The sequence below is a fragment of the Dunckerocampus dactyliophorus genome, chromosome 18, assembly GCF_027744805.1.
Source record: "Dunckerocampus dactyliophorus isolate RoL2022-P2 chromosome 18, RoL_Ddac_1.1, whole genome shotgun sequence".
Lineage (NCBI taxonomy): Eukaryota > Metazoa > Chordata > Actinopteri > Syngnathiformes > Syngnathidae > Dunckerocampus > Dunckerocampus dactyliophorus.
This window is the reverse complement of record NC_072836.1, coordinates 7742378-7762511: the sequence shown is the minus strand read 5'-3', so window position 1 is coordinate 7762511 and position 20134 is coordinate 7742378. Positions and strand designations below refer to the sequence as shown.

The 20134-nt window shown below is 39.8% G+C and overlaps 1 protein-coding gene across 3 annotated transcripts in view; it reads left to right on the top strand.

The window, feature by feature from the left end:
* The window catches only part of col5a3a (collagen, type V, alpha 3a), a 71956-nt gene that overhangs the window by 12988 nt on the left and 38834 nt on the right, over nucleotides 1-20134 (top strand). For 2 of the 3 annotated variants that reach the window (XM_054760119.1, XM_054760118.1), the window contains exons 2-6: nucleotides 10572-10739; nucleotides 10810-11023; nucleotides 12930-13092; nucleotides 17593-17718; nucleotides 19471-19830. In XM_054760119.1, coding sequence (XP_054616094.1) covers nucleotides 10616-10739; nucleotides 10810-11023; nucleotides 12930-13092; nucleotides 17593-17718; nucleotides 19471-19830 — 987 coding nt within the window. In that variant the 5' untranslated portion in view covers nucleotides 10572-10615. The remainder of the gene's footprint in view (nucleotides 1-10571; nucleotides 10740-10809; nucleotides 11024-12929; nucleotides 13093-17592; nucleotides 17719-19470; nucleotides 19831-20134) is intronic. The other variant, XM_054760120.1, reaches the window with a different exon arrangement.

Here is a 20134-nt window from a genome sequence, read left to right as displayed (position 1 = left end):
AAGTGAAGCTGACTGCAAGGATTTAAGGTGGCGCTGACTGATAACACGCTCTCAGTGGTGTGCAGGTGTATGTGTCTGTACTGCGTTTAGTCTGATGACTTTCACAATTGAATGAGCGCACTTGTTTTGTATTTTGTCTTTTACATCTCCGTTTACTCTGCCTGCTACCGTGTGCCAAAGAGGCAAATGTTTGATGCAAATGTTGATGCAAACAGTGATTCCCCAAGGACGGCAAAAAAGAAAAAAGAGAAAGCCACACTTTGTTAGATAAAGACAAGGAAGTTTTACATGTTAAATGGATGTCTCTCAGCAGTCTTTAATGTGAAGACTTTAACTCTTTGTGGACAACAGCACATCTGGATTTCTTTTTTTTTTTTTTTTCCCACCCGGCCGGCTGAGTCTGTGAACACTTGAGGCTCCAAGCAGCTGTCTCTGTTGGACAAGCTGGAGACATCTCCTGCAGCATTAAAATGAGAAGACATCACCATCATCACGAGAGAGGGCTATTTAGTACATGTCATCTGATTTCACTTTATGATCCCCGATCAAAAAAAAAAGTCTGAGGAAAGTTGCTCCATGCAGGTCGCTGCAGAGTGACTTTTCCCATTACGTCTTCCCTAATATGGCTCCTGTTTTATCTTCCTGTCAACCTGCCAGCGCACTTTGGATTTGGTCTTTAGTGTTAATGATGTCTCACTCCAGAGGAACAGAATGCGTTTCATACAGAAGGTGCACCTGCACTATTTAATGACATCCACTAAAAGAGCTGAATTAAACATTCTATAACACTTTACAACAATGGCAATTAGAAACACATTGCATATTAATGAGAGTACTTTAACACTTTTAAACTGATTTTTGGGGGAAGAACAGCAAGAGGGACCTTGCCAAACAGTGAGCCGGCATTAATGCCCTGTGACTTAAAAATTATTATAATATCGCTAATATTGTACAATATAAGGCTAAAATACTAGACACTTTGGTTTAACAGACTGGATAACCAAGTATGAGCTATCCAGTCAGCACTACCAAACCTGCTGTAAGCCAAATACTATATTAAGCTTTGTTAAAAAAACACTTTTTTAAAGTTTTACAAGGGTAGACAAATTGTTTAATTGTATCAATTGCAGTAACTTTTTTTTTAGCTGGTTAGGTGCTAGATAGATTGGTAGCTCAATAGATAGCCAGGTAGGTATAGATGCTATTTGGCTCCAATAAACTTATAGGATAAGGTTTAAATTCATATTAAGTACTTTCTAACACCAAAATCAGGTATCATTACATAGCTGGACAGCTAATTTGGCTAATACATACATAGCGCCATGGGGTATTTGTTTGTGAGCGAACACTCCTGAACTGCCGCACACACAAGGGTGAAAATGAGTCAAAACATGCACCCCTACTAGGCCTGTCAGGATAATCGATACATCGATTAATCGAACCATTAAAAAAAAAACAAAGTCAATAATTATGCTGGCCTTGATAAATTGACATGTGCATGCATGCATGTTTCAATTCCTCAACGGAGAGAGTGAACTCTCCTCTCATTCAGCCTCTTTGTGGAGGAGGGGTTGCCAGTGAGTGGATGCAGACTGCTAGCAGCAAGTTAGCCTCGTGAGCCAGCATACCCTAACATGAATGAAGGCACAGAAGCGATGGTTTCTAAGGTGAATGCCACAGCCCTAGTGTGGGAATATTTCAGTTTTAAACAGAATGAACACGGTTAGCACATGAATACCGACGACCGACACCGACAGTTTTCCCCAACTGGGAAAAAAAACTGCCGATGGAGGTGCCGCGGGCAGCGGAGGCTTGGTCCCAACAGTCAACGCTTACCGAGGCGTTTGGTCGGAAAGTAAAAAGCAACAAAATGGTGCACACTCACAGTGTTGTTCGCTATATGTTAAGCCTTCCTGTTAAGGAATAATAACCAATGTTCCTTATTTTTTCAAGAGCAATTTTGTTTACAGAGACTTCATACTCCATCTTATTTATATTGTATTTATTGTTTTGCGTGCTTTTTATTGGAGTTAAGAGTTTTTTCTTAACAGAGAAAAGGTATAGAAAAGGTCAATTTTTTATTGTTTTTGGTTATGATTGTGAGTTTTATTTAAGTGCAATTTTTGCTAAAAGAGACCATTTTAGAGAGTCCATTTTATTTTCCTTGGGGTTTTTTTTTTTTAAGTTATTTTATTTAAAAACTCTTGACATTCCAATTACAGCATTAAATGCTCTTGAGAAATTAAAGTTTATTGCTTTTGATATGATGTACTCACATTATTGTGCCATATAATTAAAGAAGAAAATGGTCTCAAAAAATGTTGTCAATAATATTAATCATCAACAATTATTTGTAGGACAATTATAGACGAGCAAAATTTGTTATCGTGACAGGCTCCTACTCTGTTGCATGTGCTATTATTTTTCTGACAAATACACCATATGGTATGTACAGTCGTCCCAGGCTACTTCACACTTTGAATTTTACGGTTTCGTAGTCAAATACGTGGTTGAATACTATTATTAGTAAAAAACCAACAACAACATGTATTTAAGCAATTGTTGCATAGATGTTTTTCCTCATTTTTAAGCGTAAAAATGGCTAAATGAACTGAAATACAACTATAAGGCATTCAGAAGACTCATTGAAAGAAGAAGAAATGTAGTATTCTACACTGGTCACTAGTTGTCAATCATGTTACAGTAATGCTCGGTGAGACACACAACAGGCTTTTATTGCAGGTTTGAATTATCTCACAACTGGCACAATCCCTAAGAAAATCCCTAATAAAAACATCGGCTACTGTTGGTACTGTATCCACCCAAAGCTGAAACTCAACTCTGAGCCCCCGACATCACTTCCTCTCCACCTCTCACTCAGGTCCCCTAGCAAAGACATTTATGTATAGTAACACACACAAGCACAATGCTTATTTATGTCTTAAATGACTTATTTACTTTTATTTTGTCTACTATATTGGGTAATACAAGTGTAACGGTGATTATAGCGCTGTTATAGACGACTGTAATCATGTTAAAAACCATATTTAGAAGATCGTAAATAGGTTTTCTATGTTCTAACTATGAAAATATGCTATTTATAAATTCACTTATCATGTTTGGGTTGGGTCTGGAAAAAGTTAACCGCGATAATCGACAGATTACTGTATTTTGAATTGGGTACACACCTTTAGGAGACTCACAAGCACACATTGGTAAAATGTTTGATTGGTTGAAAAACATGCCTGTCATGCCTGGCAAAACGTCTTTGCAAGACTCTGCTACTAATTGCGTTGAGGGTATCTTTATGGGGCGGCATGGCTCAGGTGGTAGAGTGGTCATCTCCCAACGTGAAGGTTGCAGGTTTGATCCTCCGTCCTCCTGTGATTGTGTCGAAATGTCCTTGGGATACTGAATCCCCAGTTGCTCCTGATGCTGTGCCATCAGTAGGTAAATGTGCTCTCAGTGTCAAAGCGCTTTGAGTGCCTTGGAGGTGGTAAAGTGCTATATAAGTGAAAGACCATTTATATTACATGTAATCTATCATGTCATCCAAAGTGTTTTGAACACAACACCTGGGAGTCATCACTTCACAAGTGTCATTAGAGACTGTAGATGGAGAGATATGCTGTACATGAAGTGTGATGAATGGGTTGACGCTTATGAGCTGCCATGAAGTGTTATGATGTATGAAGCTTGGGGATGAATTGTCATGCGTGCACATGCTTTGTTGAGAGGAACCCATGTGCTTCAGCTGCATTTATGCTGTTAAAATCTTTTCTACTACACATTTTTCAAGAGCAGGTATCCCCAACTTACCCTGCCTGACATTGCTTTTGGCAGTTTAGTGATTAGACACTGTGCTGAGGTTTTCTTGAGAGAGTCCTTATAAAGAGTAGAAGTACTTGTATAAACATGTGCTCAGGCCTTGAGGGGCAGGTGTTTTCTCAACGGGTCCGGCAGTTTTTTGGCCTCTTAGCGCATCATCCTGTCAACAAAAGGCGAGCAGCGAACAAACTGTGGAAAGAGAAGAATGCACCACTGATCTTATCTGCGACCAGACTCACATTAAGATCTGCATGCTTGTCGACAACATTGGTTTCACACTTGCATTGTGGTGGAAAAACCATCAATGTCCAGACCCAAAGTTAAATGATCAGCTAGTATCTACAGTATCATTTAAGGGTGATTTAATACCACCAAGTTGCAATATGATCTCGATGCATTGCTTTCATCATTGCTCTCATATTTGATATTCACGACTGCATGAGATATCTCCACTGAGACTATGTTAAAAATCTTTCCCAGCTCTTTCTTAACCCCTCTCTCGTCTTGGCATGCTCAAATGATGTGAGCAATAACTAAAAGCAGACCCAGTACTACTTCATCTAATAATAATAATGACCTGCTGCTGATTTTGCAATCTTCGAGGAAAGCAGCATGGTGTCGTGGTGTTAAAATTAGCCTTTTTTGGGGGGTGGGGGGATACGCTTGTATGCGAAGAGTAAACATCTGAGAGGAAATCTGACAGGGGCGAAGGTGCAAATTGCTTTTTGGTGATATTATGCTCAGGTTTGATTGGCTACACCGTGCTTGTTTTGCAGTGTATATAGCAGATATACAAGAAAAGTGAGCACAGCCCTTTTTCCTGTGAAAACAATAAGTCATTTCATTAAAATATAAAAATATATATCGATATAAAAAAAAAACTGAATTCCAACCTCTAAAAGTTGAGTGAAAAAAGAAAATATTTTATGGGGAAAAATAAATTATGAAAAATAGTGCAATAAGCTAGTACAAGTATACACTTTCTATAAATAAACTTTCATTGTTATTTTGCCAACATTATTTTTATATTAATATTAATTTATTTTAAGAATTATTTACTAACTAACGCCTTTCTGGGCTTCCTTAGACAACATTTTAGTCAAGTTCGAATGAAAAGCGCCTCTGCTGGTTGCAGCCAAGTTGTGCACTGCATTTAGCCACCATTTCCTCATGAGGCAATTAATCAACGATTATTGTTAACAATTTCCAATTGTATTTGAGGTCTGGGCTCTTGCTGAGCACTCCAAAAGTGGAATTTTCTTCTCCTGTTAAGTTTGCACTTGCGGCACGGCTGTCAGACCATGCAACCATGTAATTTAACAGTTTTATTACTATTACTTTTTTCAATTCTGATGTTTTATTTTTTGGGGGAGAGGCATTTATTGTTATAAGTGAGTAATTGAGGCACAGTGTCTATACTAGCAGCAGCTACTATTTAAGGCTCTTCACAATAAAGATGCCTTGTGGAAAACCCCTTTGGATTAACAAATCGTAGCATCTCTTAGCATCTTATCCTGCACGTTGTACAGTTCTCCTATGTTCTTGATATACGTGCTGCACCTATTCTATTAGACACAGATACGCATTTGTAAGCTGTAAATTTAACTTCAATTATCCATTCTTTCCCCTCCCCTCCACTCAGCTCCACTCTTCTTTTTCAGGGTGCGGTCCAAAAAACTATGGGAAAATCCCATTGCCCAGAATCCCTTTTGGCTCGCTTTCTAGTTCAATTCCCCCGTCACTCCCATGTGCAACAGTTCACAGTTTACAGTGTTGCATTGTCTGAGGCCTAGTGGAATTTGTCGGGCTGGACTGTGGATGTGTAGGTGGTGTGAGTCATGGTGGAGGGATGTTTTCCGTGACATGGTTTTTGTGATACAAAACACAGAGAACACATTATGTCCATGCATGACTCAAATGATGTGTCACGTGGGATGTAGATTTCCCCAGATTGGGGGTATTTTTGTGACATCAAAAACAATAAAAAGCAAACAGACCAGAATATGTGTGTTATTTATTGCATAGAGCACCGTAAAGTTGAAGTTTTAGCTTCTTCCCACGTTCTCTGGCCTTATTATGTGACTTCAAAACAACACTCCTGAGTCTTTAGGAATTATCTGATGATATTTCTGCTAACCACAAAACTGCACTGAGTGTAAACAATTAGATGCACAGCAGGGAAAAAGAAACTCAACAAACAATTAGCATAATAGCATCCTCCTGAGTCCCACTTTTTTCCCTCCCCATGTAGAGCTTGCCAAACCTATCCTACTGTATTTTGCACACTTTGGTGTGAAAGGCATAATAACACTGTGAAAGCACGTTTTTTTTTCTGTGGCTGGAATTCATGCTGTTCTGTTTTTTGCACTTTTACTTAATCTTTTGTTTCAATTTTAAACATGTCAGAGGTCAACAGTCTTGTGTTGCTGGAACATGTCACCCTTTGGGCAACGAAAAAAAAGAAATGTAATATATGGTGAACCCTGACAGGTTGTCATGTTTGCGATGAAACATTTGTATCAGCCTGCGCCTAAGACAGTCCATTCTGTCAGGATCAGTGCTAGTACGGTTTTGGTGGGCAATCCCCCCCAGAGTCAAACCGTGGCCATCATATAATTCTTATTAACAGTAATGGCATTGTTTTCAAGTCATTTTAGACATTCCCACCTGACATTAAAGGGTAAAAAACTGTCACTCCTAACATGTGAAAACAATAAGACTCATTTAACACCCCTTTGTTGGGACTACACAAAAGCCAAAGGAAAAGCAGTTAATGCCTTGATGTCTGCTGAAATAGGCTCTAGAGAATTACCCTGGGGTCTTGCTCCATGTCATGCATGATGGAATTCTTTTGCACCTTAAGAGGGAATTTTTTCCCCATTTTTGTGGCAATATAGACAAACATGGACAGATAGGTAGCTATTTGAATTACTGTATGCAAAATCCCACTGTAATCGCAGATGCCACCTCAGCACAAGTAAGTTAATGCACCCTTCTGCAGCACTGACTCATCTCACGTAATTAGGTTCCACTCAAATACAAAACATACGTCGAACTTTTCTATCACAGAAAATTCCTGATTGCATTATATTCCCAATTTGCATTCAGGAATTAAACAAGATCTCACTGGAGAATAAAAATGTAAAAAGAATAAAACTTTCAGTTTTAACTTTTTGTCGCACAGGCACAAATGAATTTCACATTTAGTGTGAAAATATGTTAACCACTGCAAACATAGCAAAAAAAACTTAACTTTGAACTCCTTGATCCTTCTTTACAAAAAACTCCGAAAGCCAAAGAAAAAGTTCTAGTGAGTTACACACAGGTGTCGTTTGATGTCATGCATGACAAAGTTCTAAACGCTGATTGTTTTTACAAATTTAGAGGCATGTTTCCCTGATTTCGTGGCTACGTATACACACCTGTATACACAAGCATGTACAGACAGGTAGCTTTTTTTAAAGTATTTACCCAAAAGTTGCACCTGCTACCACTGCTTACGTCACTGAATCATCTCTTTTTGGCAAACCACAACTTGAAAATGTATTGGCCTTCCACTCCAATTCATACTTCTAACTTTTCTATCCCAAAGGAAATTTATTTTCAGTCAGAAATCAAACAAGAACTCACAGGAGGATTGGACAGACACATGGAAACTTTATAACAAGCCAGTTGAATATAAACATGACTTGACATAAGAAGTCAACTGTGGGCAATAAAGTGCTTTGGCAAGAAGGAGTCTTACATTTTAATGACGCTTAGCCTCGAGCTAGAAGGATATGGATTTGATGCTGCTGCTGCTGAGTTCTTCAAGGATGCAGATTAACCTGCATGGATTGAAACTTTGCGCCTGTTTTGTTTGTTTGCTGAATTATGCATCATGCATCGGCGGAACGCCAGTATGAAAACACTATTAGGTATTATTATTATTATTATTATTAGGTATATCGTTTAGAGCCTAGAATGTATGGAGCTCTTGGTTATGATGGACACTTGTGCAAGGTTTCTATTGTTTGCATCCATAAACCCCGAGGTGTTAACATTACATTTTCTCCATTGCCTGGCTGTGATTCACAGCTTATCTGATTTGCTGCCTTGTTGCAATGCCTAGGGACTGAGAGGGGGAGCACTCAAAGTAGGCTTGGCATAAACAGTCATTGCTGTGCAAAATGCAATGTGGTACTTATCTGCAACAACGTTGAAGTAATGGTAAAATCTGTCCACATGGGGAATGAAGGATGCTTATTTGAGATGATTACAATTTTAAGTGCTAATGAGATGGTTTGATCCAGAGACCACCAAGCCCTGATCCAAGCTAATGATCATCATTAAATACAACCATGTACCCCAAACTTATAGTATAAAGAGAAAGTCAAAATTCCATCACTTTGGGGTAAAAAAATACCTCTGTTTACATAAAAATGCATTCACGACTACCAAATATATGCATAAGCAGGTGGCGTCAAACCATATATGGTTATTTTAGCCATTTTTAGCCAATCATATGTCACGATTGGCTGTAAGCCGAGTGTTGGAACCCAAATTGCAGACTGGACCAGCGCTTGGTGAAAAAATATACAATTTATTACCGTAGGTAATAAGGGCACAAAAATACAACAAAGATGCTCCGGGATAAGTCCAAAAGTCTAACAAAAAACACTGCAAGGCAGGAAGAAAAAACACACGCGATAAATAAGGTAGCTGCAGCAAAAACGGCATACAGAGCAGGAAAAATACACTATGCTAGGAATCTCAATAGTAATAAGGCAAATAGGAATAAAGACCAGTAGGGAGCCAGGGAAGGAAGGTGCAGGAAGCAGGGTTGGCAAAGGAATAACTGGCAACAGGCAGTGGTTTGGCAGCAGCTGATAAAGGTGCAGGTAATTGGTCACAGGTGATACAGATGAGTAATCAGGGTATGGAGAGCACTGCAACAGAGGACAGATAGGAGGCAGCAAAGCGACAACACTGAACATGACATCATAATCAAGAAGAAACTCCGTTTTGGACAACTAGAAAGCAAACAGAAGGAAATACAAATGTAAGACAAGCCTACTGCGCTATTTTTGGTTATGGGTAATGATCTACAGTATAACTTATGGACTGTCTGGGTCATGGAAAATGATATAACACAAAGGCTACATTCACATTGCAGGTCATTTCCGATCTTTTTATTCATATGTCACTGTATCTCAATTTTTCCGATTCTAATTTTTTCAATGCAACTCAGGCCTCATTCGTATGTAGATATAAATCCAATATGTATCCGAGCTACAGTACTGCAGTCTGAACGGTGAGGACGCATACATTATATCTGATCTAAACGTCATCAAAAGGTGTGTTTTGCCCTGCGAGACAAAAGTTATTCTTATCATCTGAAAATTATTTTTTAAAAGTTTCAGCGATGCGGCTCACGTCAATGTCCCACCACTCCTGGCTCTGGCATCCACCCACACTCTCCTCGGAACAGATGTCGCAGCAAGTTCTCTACAAACTGCCATAGCCAAAAGTCTTGTCTTCTTTCTTCCTATTACATTTGGTTAAGAAAATGTTGACTTGACGCTTGCACAAAATCATTAAAATTGCCACAAATGCGCCAAGGAGAACACAAATTGAGGCATTGTTTACTTCCATAAACACACGGCAAAACGACCACATAATAGAGTTTTTTTTTTAATCAGAATTGGGCAACATACACTGCAGTGTGAATGTAGCCAATGATTCTTAAACGTTGATGTGACACTGTTGGTACGCAGGCTCCATCAAGTGGTACATTTTTAAAAACTAAAACAATTATATTATACATTTATTATTACATCCATCCATCCATCCACCCATTTTCTATGCCGCTTCTCCTCATTAGGGTCGCGGGGGTATGCTGGAGCCTATCCCAGCTGACTTCGGGCGACAGCCGGGGTACACCCTGGACTGGCCGCCAGCCAATCGTAGGGCCTCATAGAATGGTTTGTACAGATAAATAAATAAATATGACCAGTTTCTCGATAGTATTTCAAATTGGGGGTTTCGGTACCCTAGGGTGGCATGACAGAAAATAATTGAGAACTACTGATGTAATTCGTTAGGAGTATTAGGAATAGACAGGACTCAACCATTTTCATCTGTTTCAATCATGATGCACATAAGGAAAATAAATCATATTTAAATAAATCCGATATACACATTCTTATCAGGATTTGGACCAAATGTACATATTTTCTGTACATATGTTTCATTAAAATCAATTGTTGCAGTCAAAATAATACCTTCTGCCCTTTGCATTATTTCACTAATTCTTCACTCTTAGTAGTCACCTCAAAACAAAAATATACCTTCCAGATATAACGCTGAGCATCCAAACACCTTAAGTGTGCTGCTGGCCCGTGCAGCTGTCAGGTGTGTCGCAACGGGATTATTATGGGTTGGGCTGTGTACCACCCCCACTATCCCATAATAATAATAACAACAACAACACCACCGGGGCCCACCCGACGTTCACATCTCCAAGGAAGATTGCCTCTTCCGACTCTTAGGAAGCAGGAAGCCTCCGTTAGTTTTAAGAGCAGCTTGCAGCAACACTAAATCCTGCCTGTTTTAAAGCAACAAACAGCACTTAACCGAGCGAGACCACAACAACAGAAGTTTAACAACCACCTTGACTAGAAGTGTGAAGCCTACACCTGCCAGAAGCAATATCCATTCCAAGGCAAGATAGTGGGCTTACTGTCATTTTTTTTCATTCTCAGCTCATTCCATTGATGTTCTACAAGTGTTGGAGCTATCTGAGAACATGGAGGGCGTATCCATGCATCCTGGTCTCTGCAGCAGCCGGAAGGGTGTAGAGGGAACCCAGCGGGCCTACAAAATAGACCAGAAGATTCAGCTTAGTGCTCCCACCAAACAACTTTTCCCTGGTAGTGCATTTTTTTTTTGATCATTTTTAGGTCAACTGTACTTTTATGAGTATGTCTTTCTTCTCTCCAGATTCCAAATTCCCTGCAGATTTCTCCCTGATGGCCACTGTGCGAGCCCAAAAGGGTTTGCGTTTTTTCCTGCTGTCAGTGTACAATGAGCAGGGGGTGCAGCAGTTGGGGCTTGAAGTGGGTCCTTCGCCTGTTTTTCTGTATCAGGACCAGCACGGGCACCCCAAACCAGACATATACCCCACCTTCAAGGGCATCAACCTGGCTGACGGAGGGTGGGTATTTTCAGGTGCTTGAACCACATTGGCCACTCAGGTGAAGCTCGGTGTTGACATAGTGAACATGGGGTTAGGGATTTTAGGGCTTTGTACCGCCATACAATATGACAATCATATTCCCAAGGATCAGCAATTAGTAGAGTGCGCTCTGAGAAGAACAAGGCAGAATAGCCTTATCATAAAGCCACATGAAACAAATCAACATAAACAACAAGCTTTACTACAGTATCACAAATAAAGTCATGCAGGAAGATAACTACCACTCTTACCGTAAGCCCCTTTTATCCAATCAGAATCAAGAAGATAGTCAAAGCAGAAGAGCAGCTTGAATGGAAGAGTAGTGTGTGTGTGTGTGTGTGTGTTGGGGGGGGGGGTCATTAAAAGTACTTTCGCAGGCTACTTCCTGGTTCATGGAGGTTGATATAAGACAATGGGATCAAGTGGGAGGAACAGTTCCATCGGTGACTCAAAAGACAAAAGAAAAGTACTTTTGTCTCATGAAAGTGGCAAAAAAATGTCTGACTAAATGTCATAGTTAGAGGCTACTTTATCATTTATGGAGAACGACGTTACCACCCGGACCGCACGGTGGCCGAGTGGTTAGCATGCTGGCCACACAGCCAATCTCTCCTTAGAGATTGTGGAGTTGGAGTTGTGGAGTTTGCATGTTCTCTTTGTGCGTGCGTGCGTGGGTTTTCTCCGGGTACTCCGGTTTCCTCCCACATTCCAAAACTGTTAGGTTAATCTATATTGTCCATAGGTATGAATGTGAGCGTGAATGATTGTTTGTCTATATGTGCCCTGCGATTGCCTGGCGACCAGTCCAGGGTGTACCACGCCACTCGCCCAAAGTCAGCTGGGATAGGCTCCAGCAACCCTAATTAGGAAAAGTGGCATAAAAAATGGATGGACGGACGTTACCACCCACAGTACTGAACCGTTTTGATTCTGAGGCAGGGTGGTACTTCCATTATGAGTCGAAAGAGAAAATAATTACACAAATAAAGATATCGGATCATATTAGTATAGGTTTTTCTACCAGTATTAATATTGCTCCAAAGAGCAACAAAGTCTGCTCGCTCAGTAGTAAGTTTTCAGATTGGAAATATGCAAATTGCAATGACTGTAAGCGCTATTTATGAGTGGGGGGAGTAGGTGACTTATTTTAATACTTACAATCTTATATCACACCTCAGGAAGAATCACTCAGAATTACATGCAGTGCTATGCAGCAAAATAATGATAAGAAGCGACCAGCTGTACTGAAAAAAACTACCCAGCAGCTACATTCAGTTTATAATTTCACTGATTATATTAGTCCAGTGTTTCATACTTTCATACGTGCCTTGCCTTGCGACCAGTCCAGGGTGTACCTCAGATAGGCTCCGGTGTACCACCGCGACCTTAGTGAGGATAAGTGGCATAGAAAATTGATGGATGGGCTTATATCCAGGCGTGCTCAATAGTCCAGAATTTATGGTACTTTGTTCTTATACAGATGTTTGTGCTACAGAGAAATTATTTTGTTTCTGTTTATAAGAGGACATTTTATAATTATTTAATATATTTTCTATATCATTTTATTTTAAATAAATGTGGCATTTTTCTATAACTTACATATAGTATGACATAGCATTTATATTATTTTGCGCAGTGTTTATTTGTGAAATGCATCCAGTGGCATCACAGGAAAAGAGCATAATGTGTTCAGTACAAATTAGTTTAAGGGAAGAGCTGCTGCCAATTGGTAACAGTAAGGAAGTCCTGTAAAAGGAAGTCAATATTGAGCATCTCTACACAAACCTGTGAAGATCAGCTTGTGCCACCACAAATCTTCATGGTATGCAGATGTGTAATTTTTGCGTTATTCTCCAAATAAGGAGCTGTTTTTTTCTGTTTCCAGCTGGCACAGGATAGCGTACAGCGTTAAGGGTGACTCCGTCACCCTCTTCTTGGATTGTCAGAAGGTTGACACTGTAAAGCTAGCACGAGGAGGAGAAGCCATCATCACCACGGAGGGCATCACAGTGTTTGGATCACGACTTGGGGATCGAGGTGTATTTCAGGTATAGCACACCTATTCATGTTGTGTACCAAATTTGTCAGTGATTTAGCAAAACACCCTTAAGTTACAGTGGGTGTTTTGAGTGCATTGAGCTGTGGGGGAATTTCAAGCCAATCCCGTTTAAGAGGTTTAATAACAGCGACACCAGCGGTGTATTTGTCAGAAAAATAATAGCACTGGCAACACAGTAGGGGTTCATGTTTTGACAAATTTCACCCTTTTGTGCGCAGCGGTTCAGGAGTAGATGAGTAATTTTTTAAATCTTGCATATGCATTCATTCTTGAGAACATTCATCACTTACAAAACAGGGTGCTAAATTTGTACTTGGTCGTCATTCAAATGCATTCTGATGCGCACGTGACATCTTTCATGCCAGCTTCAAAGCTACTCAGAAGCAGATTTGAAAGAAAATTTGCGGTTCAAGAGGCCAGAGGTTGACATGAGTCTCATGTCAATCAAGCGTGTGAGGAACAAAGTGTTGCAGAGGTAAAAGAGGTGTTCAAAAGGAGAGAAGAAACCGGCAGGAGTTTGATATGCTGAAGCATGAGGTGTCAACGGAACTCTAGTCCAGTTCAGAAATCTTATTTGTAATTTCCTTGGTGTACCAAAAGAATGGATGGCACCGTAAAACTTGATGAAAGTACAGAGGGAGGGTTGTCAGCCTAATAGACAGAGCCCCACTCCTCCCCGACTTTCACCAGGAGAAACCAGATGTGCTTTGGTTCTGATGAGTGGACAAGCCCACCTGTTGCCTGAGGACCTGCCCACCTTCCTCGTGCCTTTACTTACTTATCTCCATTCTGATCCACCCAGGCTGTAAATTACGCTTGCCCCCTTCCTTCAGGCAGTCTCTTTTTGTTGACTTTACATCCAACGTATGTCTCAGTCTTGGTCTCTTTGTTTTCTCTCAAAACCAATAGAGACCATGTGTGAACCAATGGGAGTAATACCACCACTTACTGTATGTACAACACAAATCCATAGTTTTTTCAGCTGCATATGCCTTTATTTTATATCTACTCGCCTCGGTGTGCTCTAAGCAATTGCACAAAACCGTAAAAACCAAGCTGCACTGAACGTGTCGGTGAGAAAGAGGCATGGCGGCAAAAAACAAAATGAAGGAGAAGGAGGCTCACATGTGTTTACTTCCTATGGTAAGCAGACAATTTTTTCCAAAGGGAGACTGAGGGCACCACTGTAGTCAACTGGAGATTGTGGACTATAATAGTGCAGCCTCCATAACTAAGGCACAGCAACAGGATAAGCCAGTGTGTGTTTACTTTTGTCACTTCCAGCTGTGAAGCCTCAAATTTCACAATGACAACCAGTGGTTCTCAAACCCTTTTACATCATGTCCTATCACGTGGCTTGTTATTATTATTTTATTTAAAGAAATCCTTGGCCCCTGAGTACCACTAGATGGAGCTTGTGTACCACCAGTGGTACTAGTACCGCAGTTTGAGATGATCTATACCAGGGGTCGGGAACCTTTTTGGCTAAGAGAGCCATGAAAGCCACATATTTTAAAATGTATTTCCGTGAGAGCCATATCATATTTACACCGAATACAACCAAATGTGTGTATACAGTATTTAAGGAATACTAGCAATTTTAGAATATCAGTCTCTGAATGTATTCTTTGCAATAATGTTGTTATATTGAAGCTAACCAATAATAAATAACTTTTTACCATTAATGCAACTTCTGGTGCTGCATGGTTTTGTGACCTACTCCGTATCTTTCTTTCTTTTCCTTTTTCATCAAAAGGGTTGTCTCTTCACAATTAGCTAGCTGACTATTTGATTAAAGAAGGTTTGATTAAAGGAGGGACAACCCCAATAATAATCAAGTTTTGGTGTCTGACACGGAAAACATGGGAAGGACAGCTGGCATTGCGCTAGAAAAAAAAATGGATGGGTTAAAATGCATTACAATGCATATTTTGAATTTTGTAATGTTTCTGTTTCTGTAATGTTTTACTTTAAAATGTCAGGAAAACAAACTAAAATAAACACATTTTATGGTGTTAAGAAATGTCTGAGAGCCAGATGCAGTCATCAAAAGAGCCACATCTGGCTCCCGAGCCATAGGTTCCCTACCCCTGATCTATACACATGAAGACAGTAATTTCACCAGTTCATTAGTATATATGTCTGTTTGTGTATCTATAAGAATTAGTGTCATTAGTCTCAAAAGTAAGGCTGGTACCAGGGGGACGGCAGATTATAAGCAGGCTGACCCCCGCTCTACTGTTCCCAGGCCCCCGGTTCTGGGGGGAGGAGGCCAATGTTCCAGCCCAGTTCTCCCAGCGTGGGAGCTCTGCAGCGTGGGACCAAGTGGGACCACACTGGGCTGCTAATGTCTTCTATTACTTCCAGATTGCCAACAAGTGTTCAGACAACAAAACACTAAACGTAAAAAATGTCTACACGTCTTGGGTTGCGCCCCTACGCGGCCGACTCGGGGCCTTGTTTATGTGACGCTAACACACCGACTGCTTAGATAAGAGCCAGTGTTTATTTGTTGGCAAAATCTGATACTTTCTGCCTTGATTTGGACTGGAAATAGAGCATGTTTCTGGCATAGATTTATGGCCTTGTTGACATTATGACTGCAACCATTTGCAGTTAAATAGCTGAGCTGTTGATTTTAGAGAGGCAGACTAAATCAGTCTAGGGCTGATCGTTTGATTGGCTGCCAATGATGTGATACCCTTAGTTAAGAGGGTAATGGTAATGGTTGGGTGTATTTCAAACACGCAAAGTTACACTGAAGTACATCACGTTTACACTTGCACAATGTCCAAAAAGCAGTAGGAAGAAGCAGAGCTTATTTAATCCTCACCTGTCAATGTGGCATTTAATCATTAGCACAAAAATTACTAGATAGCTTGATAAAAGCAGCAAGTTACTTCCTGACATCTGTAAACTGCATCTGTTCTTAATGTGATCAAGAGTCGCATTGGAGCATCTGTTACATACAGTGCCTTTAATTTCACCTGTAGAGTAACAGATGGTGAGACAGTGTTTTTTGATTTACTTTAAATAACCAAGAAGCATAAAAATAGATGAACTAGTTATTTTTCACTGCACTGTGGCGTAGTCGGAGTCTTTTTTAAACTCTTGTGCAATCAGAAACTAGTGCATTCGGCTGTGATGCTGCTGCTGCTGCAGCTGTATCTTAATTGGAGAATGATGGAGTGCGTATTTTTTGAAGGGGGTGCAACACTTTAGTGTGGAGAGAAACCCTGCTAGGCAAGAACAATAGGAAAAGTTCTATGTGAGAGTGTTGCCTTTGATCTCTAATTGTGATTGGATTAGAGTGGATTTACTCCCTGTTGCCTCTCTTTCTCGCCAACTCACTCCGACTACAGCGAGACGAAGAGGGCAATAAAGTGCCCTTGCTCGGCGCTGGCTTAGGGCCAAAACTGGAAGAAAAAAAGACATTATTTGGATAACCTTCATGCTCACTGTACTAACACGCAAATTAGTGCTTCAGCAGTCATTTCTAGAAAATGTTTCACGAAGCAATTCATTGATTTGAATGAACACACAACGCTGACAAGGCCTGTTGTGAGCATCATAAGGTGATACCGCTGGCTGCTAAAGCCTAATTAAAAGCCACTACAATGGAACTACAATGACCAAAACATCTGACAGTTAATCTGATTTAATTTATCACAAATGGCTGCCCGCACGTCCAAAAAAATACACTCACAGGACACTTCATTAGGTACACAGTCTGCACAATCTAATGAGATTCATTACAACAGTTGTTGGTGGTCAAATTACAATTGCACTCAAAATGATACAACCCTGATTGTAAATACTGTTTGCAAACTTTGTAAACTTTCAATACACCAACAAAATACAATTTATGGCTCAACACATCTAATGTTACAAAACAGATTCTTAAAATTGGCCATCTTTTGAAAGTTAGTACATTTGAAGACAAATGTAATTTACCGTGGGGCTGAATCATTTTGAGTGCAACTGTGAATTAATATATTTGAAAATACCCGCAGAAAATGGGTTTTATTCCATACATTTTTCTACTTACAGTAACATTTTCTCTTCTGTTTTTAAAATAATTCTAATTACAATAATAAAAGCATATATCTGGGTTTTTAATGTGTGGCACAGAATATGTGTTTGGGCCCTCGCCTAGTCCACAAAAAAATATATTTTTTTAGATTTCTTAAGCTGCTGCACCTCCCCTGACATCTTCTGGTGCCACCTCACACTCTGAAAAGCTCCAGTATACATACAGTATATGATATATCAGTACAATAAACTTGTATGCCTTTATATTTAAATATATGTCTTTGTTGATTAGCAGGTTGAAATAACATGATTTACTGCCTCATTGCCAGGCATGTGACGTCCATTTGAACTTACCAAAGGCACCTTGCCCGATAAAGCTATTGTTGTTGTAGTGCGTGATAGTGTAGAAATGCATTGCCGTACGGCATCATACTGAGATTTGTTTCCCGTATACCAGGGAGAAATTCAGCAACTGCTGATTCACGAGGATCCCCAGGCGGCTGCCAACTACTGTGTCAAATACATGCCAGACTGCAACTCTGCTTTGCCCCACACCGGCCAAGCCCTGGACCTTCTTCAAGGGGTCAGTACTGCCACTACCACCTATGGGGGAGGAACCCCGGACACAGTACACACACGCAAATCACACTTAATCCTTGTTTTACTTGCATGACTAGTATTTTGTAGTATTTTCCTCATGTCTTCATTACAGATCACACATTTGATTCATAGTTTGAAGTAGAAGCATCATATCTAACCAAGTTGGACATGTTTCGTCCTGTAAACGGCAAAACAGAGCTGAGTAAAGCGCAAAGTCCTGCTGTTTTTATGATTTATGACTTCCTAAATGCAGCCTGCAGCAGATCATTTCCTTTAAACTATGTGGTTCTTTGTCAAGGGACACAAACAACAACAGCTGAGCTCAAGCAATCCCCGATCTTGACAGAGAAGTTCTTCAAGATGTCCAGTGACACACTTCTCACACATAGTACGACTTTGCACGTGCGTCTGTAAATAAATATCTGCTCCATGAAGAAAGCTCCAGGATTTTTTTCTTTTTTTGTTGATATTCATCCAGTTGGCTTTTATTGAACTATTTCAGCACAGGGATGAGCTCTGAATTCCAAAACATGTCAACACTCCCACTACGGGCCTGCATCCCATCATACACACTGACCTCGTTTCGATATAAATCACACTCTTCACGTTATTATTAATATGAGTAAATTTATAGCTGTTGGGATAGAGAAGTCACAATTATAGTAATTTCAAATAGGTTCACATTGTGTTAACGTCTAGTCTAGTCTATGTCTAGTAGCTATATGTTAACATATGTTAAAAATAAACAAATTAAACTAAATTATATTTGATAACATACAGTGTATAATGAAATGATTGTGTTTTTATGTAAAATTTTGAATTCATTATGATAAAATACTGTTAAATAAATTAATCAAATACAATATGTATTTATTTATTAATTTAATTGTATGTATTATATTAATTTATCTTTGATAGTTTTTGCAATTTTTTATTTTTTAAATTACACACATTTTTAAATTCATTAAATAATGAAAAAATACTGTTAAATAAATTAAATTAATAAATGTATGCATCAATTTAATTTTACATTACATATTAATTTGAACTTTGACAATATTATAGATTTTCCTGCCTTGGTTAAGCTTCAAACACGTGGCTTGTAGCGGTGAGACTCGATGTGAGTTAAACATGAATATTTCAGCAAAAGAAAATATAATTTCATTTGAATTTTAGCAACTCTTTAGTTAGTACATTTGTGTTTGTACAAATTTTAAAATCTCTGTTGTGCCCTGGCGAACCACTAAATGGTGCCTGAGTACCCAGTGACACTTGTACCACATTTTGAGTATACAGTACAATTCTATAATAGAAATTTTCCAACTTGCCCACTACGTAGAAAAATTGCACTGTAATTATGCGTTCATCCACTTGGAATGCATGAGAAGGGAAAAAAACAGAGGCCTGGTGGGGTACATTGCGGGAGTCTACAACAATACATTTGTAATTTACAAAGTCTCAAGCGGAATCATACTGTAGATAGCATAAATATGTAAAATATGCTGCAACCTACAACTGATTACTTCTAAGAAATGTAATACATAAACATGTTGATGACCCTCTTCCTTTGCCAGCACGAGTTCCTTCTAGGTTTATGCCACCTGTATGGTGTTGAAACCTATGGACGTTTTCATTTGCTAGATGTTTTATTTCAGCAACAGTGTCTTTCCCTGTCCTCCATCTTTACTTCTTTCATGAAAAGAACTCCCCCTTTGGTTTCAATGCCTTGATGCAGAGTGACCAGCCAGAAGAACCAGCCAAAAAGGACAGGAAGGGCAAAAAACACAAAAGGAATGGTGACAGGGGCTCTAAGAGAAAAGGCAAACGCAAGGGCAAGGGCAAGGGCAAGAGAAAAGGCATGAAGGGATCCAGGAAGAAAAAACACCAGGAGGAGGGACTTTTGGAGGACAGCTTCATTAGAGTGTCCACAATGCTGCCCGAGTTTCTGTCCCAGGAACCATTTTTGGACGTGCAAAGGACTCTAGGAGCTGTCACTCCCACAAAAGCCTACGAGGATGAGACCTTCATGGAGATGCCTCCACATGAGCCCTCAACTGAAGCCCCCTCACCAAGCACCATGGAGGTTTCTGTTGAGGTAGACAAGCTTAACCACTGTTTTTAGGTGCTAACCCATCACTCCCCTTCTAATCTCCCAAACTCAAAAGAGTACGTTTCACTTCCTCAGTCGCTGACCACGACCACCACTAACCAACACCGTCCCAATGGACGCATGGAGAATGCACCTTGAATATTAAAAAAGCCTTCTGTTTGTGTTGACCTTCTGTACAACATGCAGGACCATGCATAATAATGCATACTATAAAAGGTCATATGCATGGTATGCACTAGGAATGGGCATGACATTCAATTAATCCATTAATTGGCTGTTTTGATTGTTG